The sequence below is a fragment of the Passer montanus genome, unplaced genomic scaffold (assembly GCF_014805655.1).
Source record: "Passer montanus isolate IOZ18808 unplaced genomic scaffold, ASM1480565v1 scaffold14, whole genome shotgun sequence".
Classification (NCBI taxonomy): domain Eukaryota; kingdom Metazoa; phylum Chordata; class Aves; order Passeriformes; family Passeridae; genus Passer; species Passer montanus.
In genome coordinates this window covers 12957857-12972762 of record NW_024360941.1, presented here as the reverse complement: position 1 = coordinate 12972762, position 14906 = coordinate 12957857, and the positions used below count along the sequence as shown (strand labels likewise).

Sequence of the window (14906 nt, the reverse complement as noted above, 5' to 3'; positions counted from 1 at the left end):
CTGGGCGCCGGGCGCGGGGTATAATTAACTTTGCCCTAGCTTTCCAACACTGGCTTATCTTCCTGGCTGAAGAGAAATATGAACACACTATTTCAACAGTGTCAGGGCCAAAGTGGCACACCAGCAGCAGTTTGGGAACACTGTAATGCTTAGTACTATGGACAAGGCAAACATTGTGCCAGCTCAGAACACGACAGGTCGTGTGGCCCTTGGAGTGCCCAAAAAAAACAACACAGGCTGAAAGTTAGACCAGTTGCTTTATACATATGAGCCCCAGGATCACACATCAAGCAACTAGTTGTACTGTTGATTTTAAGTTGTCAGCTGCTGGTCCACAAGAACCAACGGTAGAAAGTGAGGAATTTTATCCCTGCCTTGTCTTCTTAGCACATCAAGGAGTACAATGAGCTGGCAGAGAGAGCACACAGAAAACCGAGGACTGAGATTTGAAACTGGGGCATTCCTGGCCTTTTTCTTACAAACCAGTATAAATATGTTCTGACAAAACCTTACGGAATAGGTGCACTTAAATCTAACAGCAACACAATCTGAATTTATTCCTACTATGGTAAAAAGCCTGACGGAGCCACAGTGAAAGTAGCATAATTGAGCTCACTGGTGGGTAGTATATTTATCTCAGCTATTTATATGAACATCATTATCAGTAAGGTGTTCTTGACTCCTTGTGTCCAGGTTCTGGCCAGGACTGGGTTAATGTTTGCAGTAGCAAGGAGGGCATGGCTAGGACCTTAAGGTAATTCTGTGTCACATCACATCAAGCACAAGGGGCAGGGATGCTTTGTGTTAAGAACTCACATGTGAATCGATCAACTCTCTTGTACACTCTGTTATTAATATTGTTCGTGGTACTGTTTGGTTTTTGTTTCATTGCTTTTTCAAGTAAATTGTTTGTATCTCAACCCATGATCTTTCCATTTGTGCCTCCAGTTCTGCTCTCCAGCCTGCCAGGGGGAGGGAGGAGTGAGTGAGCAGCACATGGTTTAGAACACTAAACTGGGGAATAGTATTCCTAAACCATGACCCTGTCATTCAAGATCTGTAGAAACAGTCAGGTTCCTCTCCAAATCTCCAGACTTGAACATTCTGCCTCACTCAAGTCCTTTACATATTCTGCTTTCAATACAAATGGCTCCTCTTTAATCCCATGTAACATCTTTGATATTACAAGTTTGGAACTACTTGTCATTTATTTGGTGTTCAATTTATCAGCAAATCAGCATAATATAATCTGATGCTGCCCACTGCAATGAGACTGCCCAGCTCAGGCATAGACTGTGAATCCTGAAAGCACTTACAACTCTTAGCCATGGTAAACCCATTTATTTACTCTCAATAAAATTGTGAAACAAATCTACAGGAGCAGACCAGAAGTAAGTAACTTTCAGAAAAACAGGGAAAATTCATAGGAAAATTTTAGGTCTGGTGTAACAGATGATTACCACTGGCCCTGTGATTATTACTTTTGTGCCTTTTTTTTTACATTATTAACCTTTTTTTATTTCATACATTGTGAACCTTTATAATGCCTATTACTGTGGTAAATTATTTTAAACTGAATCTATGTACTAAAATAACTGTTTAGAATGTATTTTTATTTAAATAATTTAAAGGGATTTTTCATTCATCACCAAGAACTTCTTGTTTGTATTCCTAGCTGTATTACAAAACTAAGCATTTATACGATTTTTTTTCACTGTTCTGAAACCAATTTTGGGGGATTTTGTACTAACTAGAAAAATCTTTAAGAATTTAGACATGCTGTAATTTGTCAGGCTCTAAGGGTCAGAAAAGACCATTAGATAATCTAGTCTGATCTCTTGTATCACATTTCACTGCAGCATTTCTCCATGTGTTCTTTTCATCTTTATGTCATTTTTAATATCCATGTGAACGACTAGCATTTTCTAAACAACTTATATTGATGTGGAAAAAGAAATTCTGCTGCTTTGTGTCATTGCAGATTTAGGATAGGAACCCTGTCACATGTTAGTCTTTAAATAAGGGAGAGAACAGTTGATATGGTGCGTACCTGGTAGACCATAATTACCAGCTTGCCTCCTCAACTTTCATGGCCTAAGCATGAAGAGAGAATTTGTCACTTCACCTGAAAAGGTGAGAAAGATGAGATGAAAGCATCACAATGGGGATAATCCTATTGCTGTAATTAGGGAATCATCATCTATCACTTCAGCTGTAAACAAAGCCTGTTTTGTTTTCACTCAGGACTTCGAGAGCAAGTGAAGATATCTGTAACCCCCTTCACTATTGCAGTGCATGAAAAATCCTATTTCACTAATTATTTGTCTTGTTTAGGATTTATCATCATGGAACTTAGGAAACCTATTTTAAAACCCTTTTTTTTTTTCATCTACACATACAGCAAATAATGAGAAAAGCTGTTTAAAATGTGAAGTATAGAACTGTTTTCTAATGCAGTATAACAGCATTCTTGTAGCAATGGTGGTATTGATGTTGATGAGGGAAATGCTAGGGGGAAAAAGCAATTTAAAAATATTCCTGAGCTATTGAAGGGTCACAGACCTACTAAAAGCTGACAAAGGTTTAAAAGGTCCTTTTGATTGCAGCAGCAATCAAATATTAACAAAAATATACTGCCTTGTGTCTAATTTACAATAACTTGTGCTCAGATTCACCATAAAATTTTAGCCAGTGTTAAACATTATAAACACTTTTGCAAAGCACATTTTGCTCAGCCTTAACTCTCTCTCCAGATCAAGATGTTAGCCCGTATGTTTGAACCTTAATGCCCTGGCAATTGCCATCTTGCCCACATTTCTGTAAAATATATTCAAGGAAAAAAATCAAACTAGCTTAGTATGCAAGAAATAAACTACAGAATTCTATTTTTTTACAGTTTTCTTTTTAGCTATCAAAGGCAAAACTGTGTATAAAGAGGAACAAAAAAATTGAAATTAATCTAGTGTTGACTTTTTGTTCCCACTCCACCTCTTAACTGGGGTCACAATAATGTTTCTGATACTATTTAAAATTATTTCTTTAGTTTTGTTGTTGTTGCTTTTGCAGTAACAAGATTTTTGGTAATAAAATTGCAGCAGTACCACTTCCTCCACAAAGTTGTCTTCTGGTTATATTATAAAAATATCTGTGCCTTTATTTATTCTATAGAGGTGCGGCAGCTGTGCCTTGGCCATACTTCACATTGATTTCAAGTTCTGTGTAGAGGCCTGCATACAGTTTTGTGTGCATTCTAAGAATCAAGGTGACATCTCTCAAGTGTTAGTGTCCTGCCAGCTCTCTCAATTTCACCACAGAAGAGCAAACATTCTTTTTCCTGATACCAAATTTATTGTATCAGTTGACTCATCAGCCTGAAAGTCACTTTTTGATAGCAACCAGTATTAGCCCCCCCAGAAGGCATAATCACAAAGGTTTTAGAACTCACTTTGAAACTTACTTTTGAACTGCAAATTCTTGTTTTGAATTACAGAAGAAATTTTCTGTGTTACTTAATGTGTTTCACAAGGAAAGCTTTCCAGCTAGAGACACTAAGTCCCCCATGTTTCAAAAGCAAGAACTAGTGTCCACTCTACCTTCTACAAAGATTTTGCTGTTTTATCATGAATGCATTTTCTTTTGTATATCCCCTTAGAGAGTCTGTCTCTTCTACCCTACATCATTTCATAGAACATCAGTGATTCTCACCACTTTTCAGAATTTCAACCACATTTCTAATACACTGATTGAAATTACTATCCACTATGATCCCTTTTAACATCACTTCAGTGCAGCTGAATTAAAATATCAGCAAAAATATTAATATAAACAAATAAATTTAAATTATAGTGCCCCTTACATATATTTACAGGATGACAAACTTTTTCAGACCTTCATGAAGGCTTGCTAGTTTTCCAGTGGTAGAAAATAGACAATAAAATTACCCTATAATTCAAATCTGTAGTTCAAAAATCAGTGCACTTTACTTTTACATTTAAGTGCCATCACTAATTGCTGATGAAATGCACTGACTCGGTCTTTCTGGGCTGGCCAGTTCAAGATGCAGCGAGATCTGAACATTCCTCTTCTCAGGTGAAGTGCATGATACAACTTGTAATCTTGGATATCATCAAGAAAGATCAGTATGATGGAGTCCCGACTTTGTTCAATAGCTTGCTGAAGAGCATGATACACCTTGAAACTGAAGCAAAAATAAGACAAAAATCAGTGTTTTCTTTTATGTGAAAGAGAAAGAAAAGATTAACAGGGGTCTTAATGTCTATTTTGTGATATACAATGGTTACTACTTTTCTTACATTAGTTGCCTCTAACTAAAAAAAATAAAATAATACTCTAAAAATACAATCTAAGTGTACTGCCTTGATATAGCCTTGTTTAGCAAAATCCCTTTCTTTATGAGACCACTATATAAGAATAGTGAAAAGACTACTTCAAAGGCAAACAAAAATCATCTTTCAGTGCTAGTAGTCTCAACTCATTGTTGCCCTTCTTCAAATGTGTGGTTTTAAGGAAAGCAATCTGCAAAGGTGTCAGCCTCACTTTTGGGAAAAAAACTCCAACCAAACAAAACAAAACAAGAGACGCCCCCCCAACCCAAAACCTCCCAAAAGCAAAAAGAAAACCAACAAACCAACCAAACAAAAAACAACCAAAAAAACACAACAAAAACAAACCTAAAAAATTCAAACAAATAAACAAACAAAAAAAAAACCCACAGAAAACACCCCCAAAAATGCCTAAAACATTGACTTAGATATTCAAATGTACAATACCATATGTGTGAAACAATTACCTTTATTAACTTAGAAATTATTTTGAAGTTACAATATATTAGGTAAACATATTGGAGTAGATTGAGTGGGTATTTTTCATTAAATGCTATTTTTTATGAAATTACAATTAAAATATTATCTTGTTAAAATATCTCTTAAGAAATTTTTCCTCTTACAGATAAAATTTCAAATCCTACTCACTTTTTACACCAGGGATCCTGTAAAAGGTGTTCAGTCACAACAAAAATAATCTTCCTGCTCATTTTTATGCTGTTAATCGTGGCATCAAACACAGATACACCTGCTTCAAAATCTCGTTCTTCTAAACAAAACTTAATTTCAAAGTGGTTATTTTTTTCCAGAGACATGAAATTTTTAGACACCCAATTCTTGTCCTCTCTTGCATGAATAACATAGGCATCATAATCATACTGTTCCTGTTGTCTCTCAAATTCTTTAAAACCAAGCATTCGATTGACTAAAATATTCCAGTAGAAAGCTATTCTCCACCCTTCAAAATGGATGGTAAGGACAATAACAATGAATAGTGTCACAATAGTGGTAGAGATCACAAAAAGAAGTTTAAATGGAGCACTGTCTTTGCAGGCAGAACTATCAAAATACAAAACCAGACTACCATGATATTTAGGTGGGGTGTTGCAAATGTACTGGGACCTCAGTCCAGGTATATCTGCTTGGGTGTCATTAAGCCAATCAGCAAACCAAGCAATGCTTTCACAGGTACAATCAAAGGGATTGGAATCCATCTCTAGTTTTCTCAAGCTCCTGAAAGGTGTGCCAAATACTTTTTCTTCAACTGAGGTTATCAGATTTTTCTGAAGGTTCAATGAATTCAGAGAGGCTTGGTCATCAAACAGAGTTGCTGGAAGCAAATTCAAATTATTTGAGCCTAAATCCAAGTGTTTTAATTGAAACAGACCCTTGAAAACTTGAACTGGAATTTCATCAAGCCCATTTGATTTTAAATTAAGAATTCGCAAATTGGGAAGACCCTTTAAAAAAAGAATAGGGCCACCTGGATTTGCATGTTTCCAAAGCCGGGCTAAATTATTGTGCTGCAGATCCAGGATATCAAGTTTGTCAAGTCCATCAAACAAGTCTTCTTTTATGTTTGCTATGTTGTTATTGCTGATGTCCAGGACAGTCAGGTTTCGTAGAGGATGAAAAGGTGAAGGAGAAAGTGCCAGATTACTGCAGCCTACCTTCCTCAGCATCAGTTTTCTAAGGCCTGGGACAAAAATGAATGATTCACTTTGCAAAGTCAAGTTTTTGTTATAGGAAAGATAAATATCTTGTATATTATTGAGACCTTTAAACTCATGACCTGTAAGCTGTTGGCTAATTTCATTGAGACCAAGATCAAGAATTTTCAGGTGTCCCAGAGAAGAAAATGCCCCACTTTCTATTGTATAGATTCTGGTTTTTGTGAGGTTGAGAACCTGTAAGCTAGAATTAGCAAGTGATGAAAATGTTTTATTAGTTATTCTTTGTAAGTTTATGTTGCAGTTGCAGAGACTCAGATATTTCAGGTTGTTCAGACCTGTGAACATATTAGCAGTAATTCTTGGAAAATTGTTATTATCCATTATAAGGTACTCCAGGTGGTATAGCCAATGAAAAGAAAAATCTTCAATTTTCCCAGCAAGTGAGTTTATGAGATTCAAATATTTAAGGCTGGATAATCCATAAAATAAACGTGAAGATACATGAATATTATTAATCTTCAGGTTTAAGTATTGTAAACTTGAAAGCCACTGAAATGAGTCATTTTCTACATTAGAGAGAGAATTTTGAGAAAGGTTTAAAATGGTAAGATTTGTTCCTTGCAGTCCCTGGAAAGTTGACTTGCCAATGTAGGAAAGTTTCACATGGCTCAGTGAGAGGTTTCGAATTGCTGTGTTTGATAATTCTGTACAAAGTTTCTTTGTGCGATTTTCACGAAGTTCAACATTGTTCAGTATGAGGCCACACAAATTTCCAATTGTATGGAAACATCCCGTATGAAACTGAAAGGACAAGAAAAAAAAGTCTTGAGCTAAACAAGGGGATTATGTAAGAAAATTGACCAATAAAACAAAAACTTGGAAAGTCTCAAACACGAGTTCCGAGAAGAATAGAACTACACTCAGATTGCTTCACAGCAAAGTTGAGGCAAACGCTTTTTGGAGTTTATACTTCTTGTGACAATAGTTCTATCATTTATAACATGATTACCATAAATCTGAGTAGTATTATTTTAGAAGAAGACAGAAAATGGCTTAGTGAGATGCAAGTTTGTATCCAACAACCAAAACTCCTTCTCCAGAAGTATCTTAAAATTTTTGATATCTTTCTTCAGCTTTCTTTTATTGGTATCTGCCAAGTATACTAATTTACTAGTTATTAGGTCTGCAGACAGACAAGAAGAAACCCAGTTTCTCTGTGCAAGCCAAAGCTAATATGAAATCTAATACTACACACTTGCTTTCACAATATGGATCACAAGCTTTTATCATAGTGTTGGCCCCTCATCTTGATTAAGATATCATCTGAGGGATTAAATACTGCATTTTTCAGAATTATTCAAATGTATAAGGCTGCTTTTCAGATGGCAGTACTGTAAAACCAGAGCAGCTGAAAGTGGCACAAAGTAGCAGTGCCCAAGAAAGGAGCAGTGCCATTTCCTCATCCACACCCTGTACCCTTGTGCCAACATAGCCCTACATGCAGTCACACACTGAACCAGGTAAGGAACCAGTGTGACTACAATATAAGCAAGCCAAAACACCTGTAGAGCTTCCCCGGTGATCCAGCATGTAGCCTTATAAAAGCTGGTATCAGAAAGAGGGAGGGATGAAGAGGCCAAGCAAAAGAGGATGGTGGGATTCACTCTTAGCATGGATATAAACTTATACCACCTTAAAATATTCCTGTAGGTTCAATGTACATATTTTTTAGAGATCAATCAACTGGGAAACAAAGCAAAAGAAACAAACAAAAACCAAACAAACAAAGGAAATTCAATGTATATTCAGTATTTGTATGCTGAGGGTCAACCAGTTTAGAATTGCCACACTCAACCATCACTCTTCAAAGAATCAAATCACTGAGAAGCAGGTCAGAGAGCACAGATGGAAGACAAAGTACCTATGTGGGTTTTTTTTAAAGGAGTGAGTATATGTTTCTGGAATGATTATTTCTCTGGTGTTCCCACAGCCACAAGTTGAACACTCTCTTTGATTAACTGAGAAGTGAAATCTAGATTGTATAACCAGATTTGCACAGTACCCCACTTTATACCCACTTAGAAAGTGTCAGCCCTTCACCTTCAGCATGTGCAAAAAAAGTTGTGCACAGAAAATACCTGGTAAGGATTCTAAGAGCTTCTCAATTTAGGTTTTGCTTGAGACCTCTGATCTACATGGAACCAGCCCATATGAAACCAGCCTGTGCTGATTTCAGTGGCAAAACAGTAATTCTGTAAATCACTGCTGGAGGTCAAGAGTAATGCTGTATAAAACAGAATGGGTTTTGGATCTCAGTGGATCAAAACTGTAATGTAAATGCCATACAACCATAAAGGGTAAATCGGGATAGTTCCATTTTATACTTACACCTGTTAAATTTGTGTTGAAATGCTTCCTACCTCTTTTAGTGGATTTGATGACAAATCAAGACTATTCAGTGAGGTGTTGCTAAGAAAACTGAAGTCTTCTTTTTTCAACTCAGTGATTTGGTTGCTTCCCAACCTGAGCTCCTGAAGTTTCTCCAACTGTTGCTCGAATCCTAAATTTGCTGATTTCAAAGAATTATGAGATAGGTCCAAAATTTTCAAGTTCTGGAGAGAAGATGCAAGAAAAAAATGTGTAAAATTATTTTTTAATTTTTTTGTATGTAATACACAAAAAATTTAGAAAACTTTCATTAGAGTATAACTGATTAGAAATTAGTTGCAATACTACACTTAAAATAAATTTGTAATACAGAAATGGCAGCTTTCATGCTCCTGCTAGAAGAAGTATTCTGTATCTTTCACACCAGTAAGTTTCATGGTATTAATGGTATTAACCTGCTAAAGTATCTACTGCAAACCAAAGTAGATTTAGTTAAAGTTCCTTAATTCAGTGAAGGCCCTCCTTTCTCAGATAAAGTGATAAATGCAAAAACATACAGGTGACTGCAGTTACAACTATTGCAGTATTAAGCATTGTATTCCGTGCTTTTTCAGCATGGCCCAGCCCTGTAAATGGAATGAGGAAGATGAAATTCCCAGCATAGAAGCTGGTTGGTTGCACTCACTTGTATTTAGTTGTGCCAGCAGTCCTACAATGCAAGCAAGTACACCTCATGCAACTGAACTGGAATACGGAGTTTAGCAGGAAAGTTCAGACCTACTCAAAACCACATGCATACTCATTGGAACACTGAGTGACAATTAGTACCTATACACTGTCCTGACTTTACTTTTTTTTGTCCTTAGGCTCTTCCTTTTGCATGAGTCCTGTCTGGTGCAAAGACAGTGAAACAGTCCTTTCCTGCTTTCTGTGGTGGTCCCCCAGTCTCTGCTACAGACAAGAATATGCAACCACATGTAAACTACCAGAGAAAGCAAAGGTACAATAAAAACATTTTTACTCTTTTTCAGTTCTTAAAGTCCTGAGAGACACATTCAGCCTAAGCACTGGCCTTCCTGGTTTGAATACTTAAACCTCAACCTTGAGAACTGAGGCTACCAGCTAGCCAGGCAGCTTGGATTCCACAGCATCCACTTCACTGTTCTCATCATCTGCTGCTGCTATTGGCTCAGCACAAGCACACATCCTGCATGGGAGAGGTGCTTCAAAGGATGCAGTACAGAAATGGAATACATTGACTCACAAAGATGACTGAGACTCCAACATGCTATAACAGAAGAACCCACAAGGCCTCTTCTTCAGCAAAAATCTGTGAAAGATTGTACACTGGGTATTTTGAGATACCAAGGAAGCAGTTCTGTATATACACTGGAAAATACAGTAAATACCACATTTATACTTTATTTACACAAAAAGGTGCATTTCTAACTCTTACCTTCAGGGTTTTGAAGGGATCATTTTTTATATTTAGTCTGTTGTATCCTAGATTGAGCTCAGTCAGGTTGGTGCAGGAAGCAAAGACTCTGTCAGGGAGCTTATACAATTCATTATGTTCTAACTTCAGAATCTGCAACAGGGGCACATTTTGGCACAATTCTGGTTGCAGTTTAGAGATGCTGTTGTAGCCTGCATTCAAGTAAACCAGCTGGCTGTACTTGGTCAGATTTGCAGGACCTAGCTGTCTTAGCTGATTATGAGAAATGTCCAAACTTGTTATATTGTTTGGAAGATCAGAGGGAATTTGAGTCAGCTTTAGGTGACTGCAATCAGCCATTTCATTTTGGATGTGACATTGCTTTCCAGCTGATGCACACGGCCAGAAGACAAACATCAGACTGACACATAAGCTGCTCCACCAAAGAATAGCGTTTTGCATCATTCTATCTGCAAAGGCAAAAAGAACACTGCAAATTACAATCATTTTGACATGACTTCTGTCTTCAACTGAAGGCTAAGCAAGCAAGGCTTAAAAAATACATGATTTCATAGTGAGCAAACAGTCAGTGTTTTTAACCCATGAATTTTTTTCTGCATTTACTTCTGCAGAAGAGTTATGTCTAATAATCTCTCTAAATAAATACTTTTAATTAAAAGCAACAATATTGTCTTGCACAAAAATAGGTATGTTCAAAAAGCTACCAACTTTATCTATTATCAATGAAAATTTCCAATTGCTTTCTAGTTTCTGATTAATTTTGCATTGCTTTAACATTTATAAAATTCAATAAATATGACAAATTGTACATAAGCCTCTCAATGTTAGTAACTGACCCTAAGCTTAATTACATCTAAAATATTTATAGTTATATGCGGTAAAAATACATAATATACCACTTCTTTTCTTTACTGTTCTTGCCAGTTTTTATTTTACAAGTCAGTCACACAAAATTCTATCTTTCTTTACATCTTATAGAGAAAGAAGGAATACCAAGCTATGGAAACGTATATGAGAAAGTAAGAACACACAAAATAAATCAGTACCAACCTAATTGGAGACAGAAAAGGAGAACAGCCAAGGTGTAGAAGAAACACTGCCCATTGATTCAACATATTTATCCAAATAATTTCAGGAAAGCTTGCATGTTTACGAATTTATATATTCCAGCCCATATTTTTTGGTCATTTAGATGAGGATATCGACACTGAAATTCTAATTTTCAATGGCTCTAGCTGTTCTGTCATTACATTTATAATGAATCTTAGGCTTTTTCATATTTTTTCATTTTCCATCTAGTATCCATTAGATTTAAATTCACCTGGTGATCTCGTAATGAAACTTTACTGCGAAAGAAATAAAATTAATTCCATTCTTATCAGAACAGAGTAGTGAGAGCTCAGAAGGGTTTGACTAGCTTTCTGAGTCATAGAGCCTGTCTAATTAAATGGCATTTAAAAGGCATGCCCTACGGTTAGGGCATGCCTTTTAAAACCCTAACCCTTTGGTTTCAAAACCCTAACCCTAGGCGTAACCCTAACCCTAACCCTAGGTAGTAAAAGCAGCCTTTGGGCTAAGGCTGGCTCCAAGGAAAAAGCTGTGGAGGTAGCAACATTTTGGCAGTTTTGTGTTCCCCTTGCCATGCTTTTTGCAGCTGCAGTGTGCCTGGAGCTCTGGGCTTTGTGGTTTTCAAAACCCTAACCCTAGGCGTAACCCTAACCCTAACCCTAGGCAGTGAAAGCAGCCTTGGGCTAAGGCTGGCTCCAAGGAAAAAGCTGTGGAAGGAGCAACATTTTGGCAGTTTTGTGTTCCCCTTGGCATGCTTTTTGCAGCTGCAGTGTGCCTGGGCTCAGGGTCCTCTGTATCTTCCATATTATTCTCTACAGAATTAATCTTTATTAGAGGAAGAACATACTTTGTGAGTGCTTGCCCGAACGTTGTTTTTTTCTTGCTGTAGCAGAGAACAGTAAGCTTATGTTCCTCTCTTCAATATTTTTCTTTTTTAAAAAACAGAAAGCTTTTATATTCAACCCTGATGTGTTACAGTGTCTCCACAGTCATGATACACACATTTGTGTATGGCCTTCTGCCAACAAACTTGGAACCTACCTACCAACCTCAATTTACCAATGAGTTCTGTCTCAGCAGGATGGGCTCCCAGGCAGAGAAGGCTATTAGTGCCCCAGTACAGAACAGGCTATAGACAGGAATAAACCTGCCTACACTTAGGAGGAAGCTAAAAGAGCTTCTCAAAAGACTAACTCATGAGAAGTGTGAGCTTTCTTACTTCTACAGCTCCCATTTTCCTTTGCTAGGAACCTGTGTTTAATTAATATGATCGACCTTTGAGCACATTAGAGTACTGTGCTTTAGCAAACAATGAAACAAGAAATGAGAAATTAAACCAGCATATTTGTATAGATAAAAGGAAAAATTCTTCATAACTGATGTTTTCTGAAGAGACCAATTTCCACTAGCATACCAAAACACTCTAAGGAGGTGACACTCTAACCAGCAGCCAAACAGAACCTTAGCAGGTCAGATTCCAGCAGAGTGTGACTCTGTAGCTGACCTGCCTTTTCAGAGGGCATGCATTAGGACTGCTCCACTGACAAAAAGTCACATTATACGGGCTAGAGGGGAATCTCATGGCTGCCTTTTTGGGAGCAACCTGGCCATCTAAGGCGAGACAGTTGTATACTCCAGTGGGAGTGGAGGTAAAAGCAAAGGACAGAGGGACACAAAACATTGCAAAGGCACACAGAACAGGCTAAAAAAGATGGTTTAAACTAAACCTCAATGAAAAAACAATTCCCTGCTGAGTACTGCATGCTCACCACATCCTGCAGCTCTTAGAGCCTGGCTCTCCACTCATCTGCCACTGGTTAATGGGGAGGAGGTGGGGACAACAAACTCTTGGTCCTGCAGGCAGGCTGGCCTGCTACAGCTTCTGCCAAGCACAGAACCTGTGTCCCTGTAGCTGAGAAAATGAAGGACCACCTGTCTTACCTCTTTCCTCTGCACCCTAACTGCTGGAAACACTAAGGAAAACAAAAGGGAAGTTTATCTGTGACAGAAGCTTGCATCCTGGTCTGCATCATTCTCAGGGTTTGTGTTAGGGTGATCAGACAGCTGCTGGGTTCTGCAACAATTGTTGACAGGCTCACTTTTAAGTTTGAAAGGCAGAAGAAACGTACTGCACAATCACAAACAAAGTTCTTTAGCTGACTTCCAGCCCAATGGGCTGCCTTTTCCTGGATTTTTCATTGTAAGAAGTCTGGAACCAGCTTTAGCTTTGTCTGGGGGACCAGTGAAGAAATCACACACCCATTATCAAACTTCAGGACAGCGTTTCAGATGGGCAAAAGAAAGAAATACAGTTTTAACATTATGAGCAAGAACTTTAAAAACTGGCACTGGCTTGGCTAACTTGCAAGTAAAGAAAAATCCAGGATCAAGGAAATCAGGAAATCACCCGAACTCCTGAGCAGCGCTTTGCCTTTGCACCTCGATATTCACATGTATTACTATGAAGAATTTTACCGACTCACCTCTGCGGGCTTTGTCCCCTTGTGTCTGGAAGCATCCCACCTCTGCACTAGTTTCTCAGCACACGAACACCGTGAGGAAACACTCTGGCCAGAGCGCAGGAAGAAGTGAAACCGAAAGCGCGGCCAGGCGCGCCGAGGGCAGCGGGGAGCGGCGGGGCCGGCTCCGCGCCGGCGGGGTGAGCATCCCCGGGCAGCCACGAACCCCCCGCAGATGAAAGGGTTCCGAGGTGCTGAGGGTGGACATAGCTCCTAGCCTGACAGCCGGGCTGCTGCTTGTGGATGCTGACCACAAGAAAACGGGTTGAAACATGCAGATGTATCACAAATGAGCAGCAGCATCACAAGATCCTATTTAAAACTCAGATATAATTTATTCCTGGCTGTTTCCAGTGTCTGAAACTCCTCAAGGGCATATCCCAAAAGCCAATATCCTGACCGACAGATTACTGACATAGGAATAATAGTTTTTAAAGTAGAAACAGCAACATTTCCTACAGAGCCATGTACAGTATTCCCTTAAAAGTGGAATTTGATTATGTGAGAAAGTAATATATTTAATTTCTAAGAGAGAAAATAAAATGTTTTGTATTTAAAACAAAAAAACAACAAACCAACAAATTATTTTTAAAAGACCAAGTTAAAATTTCAGGTACACAGCTTTCAGATGTGTACTCTCAATACCGTTTGTGAACCTGTGTGCCCCTGCTTTCCAAAGGACCTGACCATCGGTTTCCCGGAGGGGGCTTTCTCAGTACCACCTTCTGGACATGACAAGAAGTACTATTGCTTCTACTGCATTGGCATTCATGAATATTCTGCAGGGCTGATCCAGCTATATGTAGGACACACTAACAGCTGAGGTCACCTGACATTTTTAAGTAATTTTCCTGTCCCCTCTTAAGTGAAGTTAGCTGCAGACTAACCCAGAAAACGGTAAAGTTGGGCTTAAATTCTTCGTTAGAAGTGTTTGAAAGTATAACCTGCAGCAATGTGTTTACTGCCTGCCCATCAGGAGCTCTGGGGAGGGAGGCAGCTTGTGCTGGTTTCTGCCCTAAATCTGAGACTACCAACATTTTTGCTGTGGAAGAGGCTGGCTGGCAGATGGGCTGGGTAACAAAGAGGTTGAAGCCCTTACTTCCTACTTCTGTTCTCTGAATTCTTTCAGCAATTGCTGAATAGAAATTATTTTTTATTCTTGGAGTTGGGACACAAACTGAGACAAGAACCAAGATCTTTTGGACCTGAAATGCTCTAAAGCCTTTCATTCCCATTTCACAGTTAAAACTTGATCTTCCCTTTCCTCTTGGTGTGGGAAGAGTAAATTTCTGTTCCATGCTGTCCAGTGTGCTTGTGTCAGGATAAGGTCATTTGATCAGAAGGACAGCCAGCTGAAGTCACATTAAGTTAATCTGAAGAGGATTTTCACTTTGTGTGTTGTAATTCTGCTGCTTTAGAATATAGAAGGTCACATTGATGGTAAGAAATATAATAATTA

General features: G+C 38.3%; 1 protein-coding gene across 1 annotated transcript; it reads right to left on the bottom strand.

Moving 5' to 3' along the window:
- Window positions 1–2976: 2976 nt before the first annotated feature.
- Window positions 2977–13578, bottom strand: TLR3 (toll like receptor 3). The gene is made up of 5 exons (XM_039700275.1): window positions 13412–13578; window positions 9861–10309; window positions 8437–8628; window positions 4992–6817; window positions 2977–4198 (listed from the first exon to the last, which is right to left on the bottom strand). The coding sequence occupies exons 2-5, from the start codon at window positions 10302–10304 to the stop codon at window positions 3970–3972; spliced, it is 2691 nt and encodes an 896-aa protein (XP_039556209.1). The 5' UTR covers window positions 10305–10309; window positions 13412–13578; the 3' UTR covers window positions 2977–3969.
- Between the last annotated feature and the right edge of the window lie 1328 nt (window positions 13579–14906).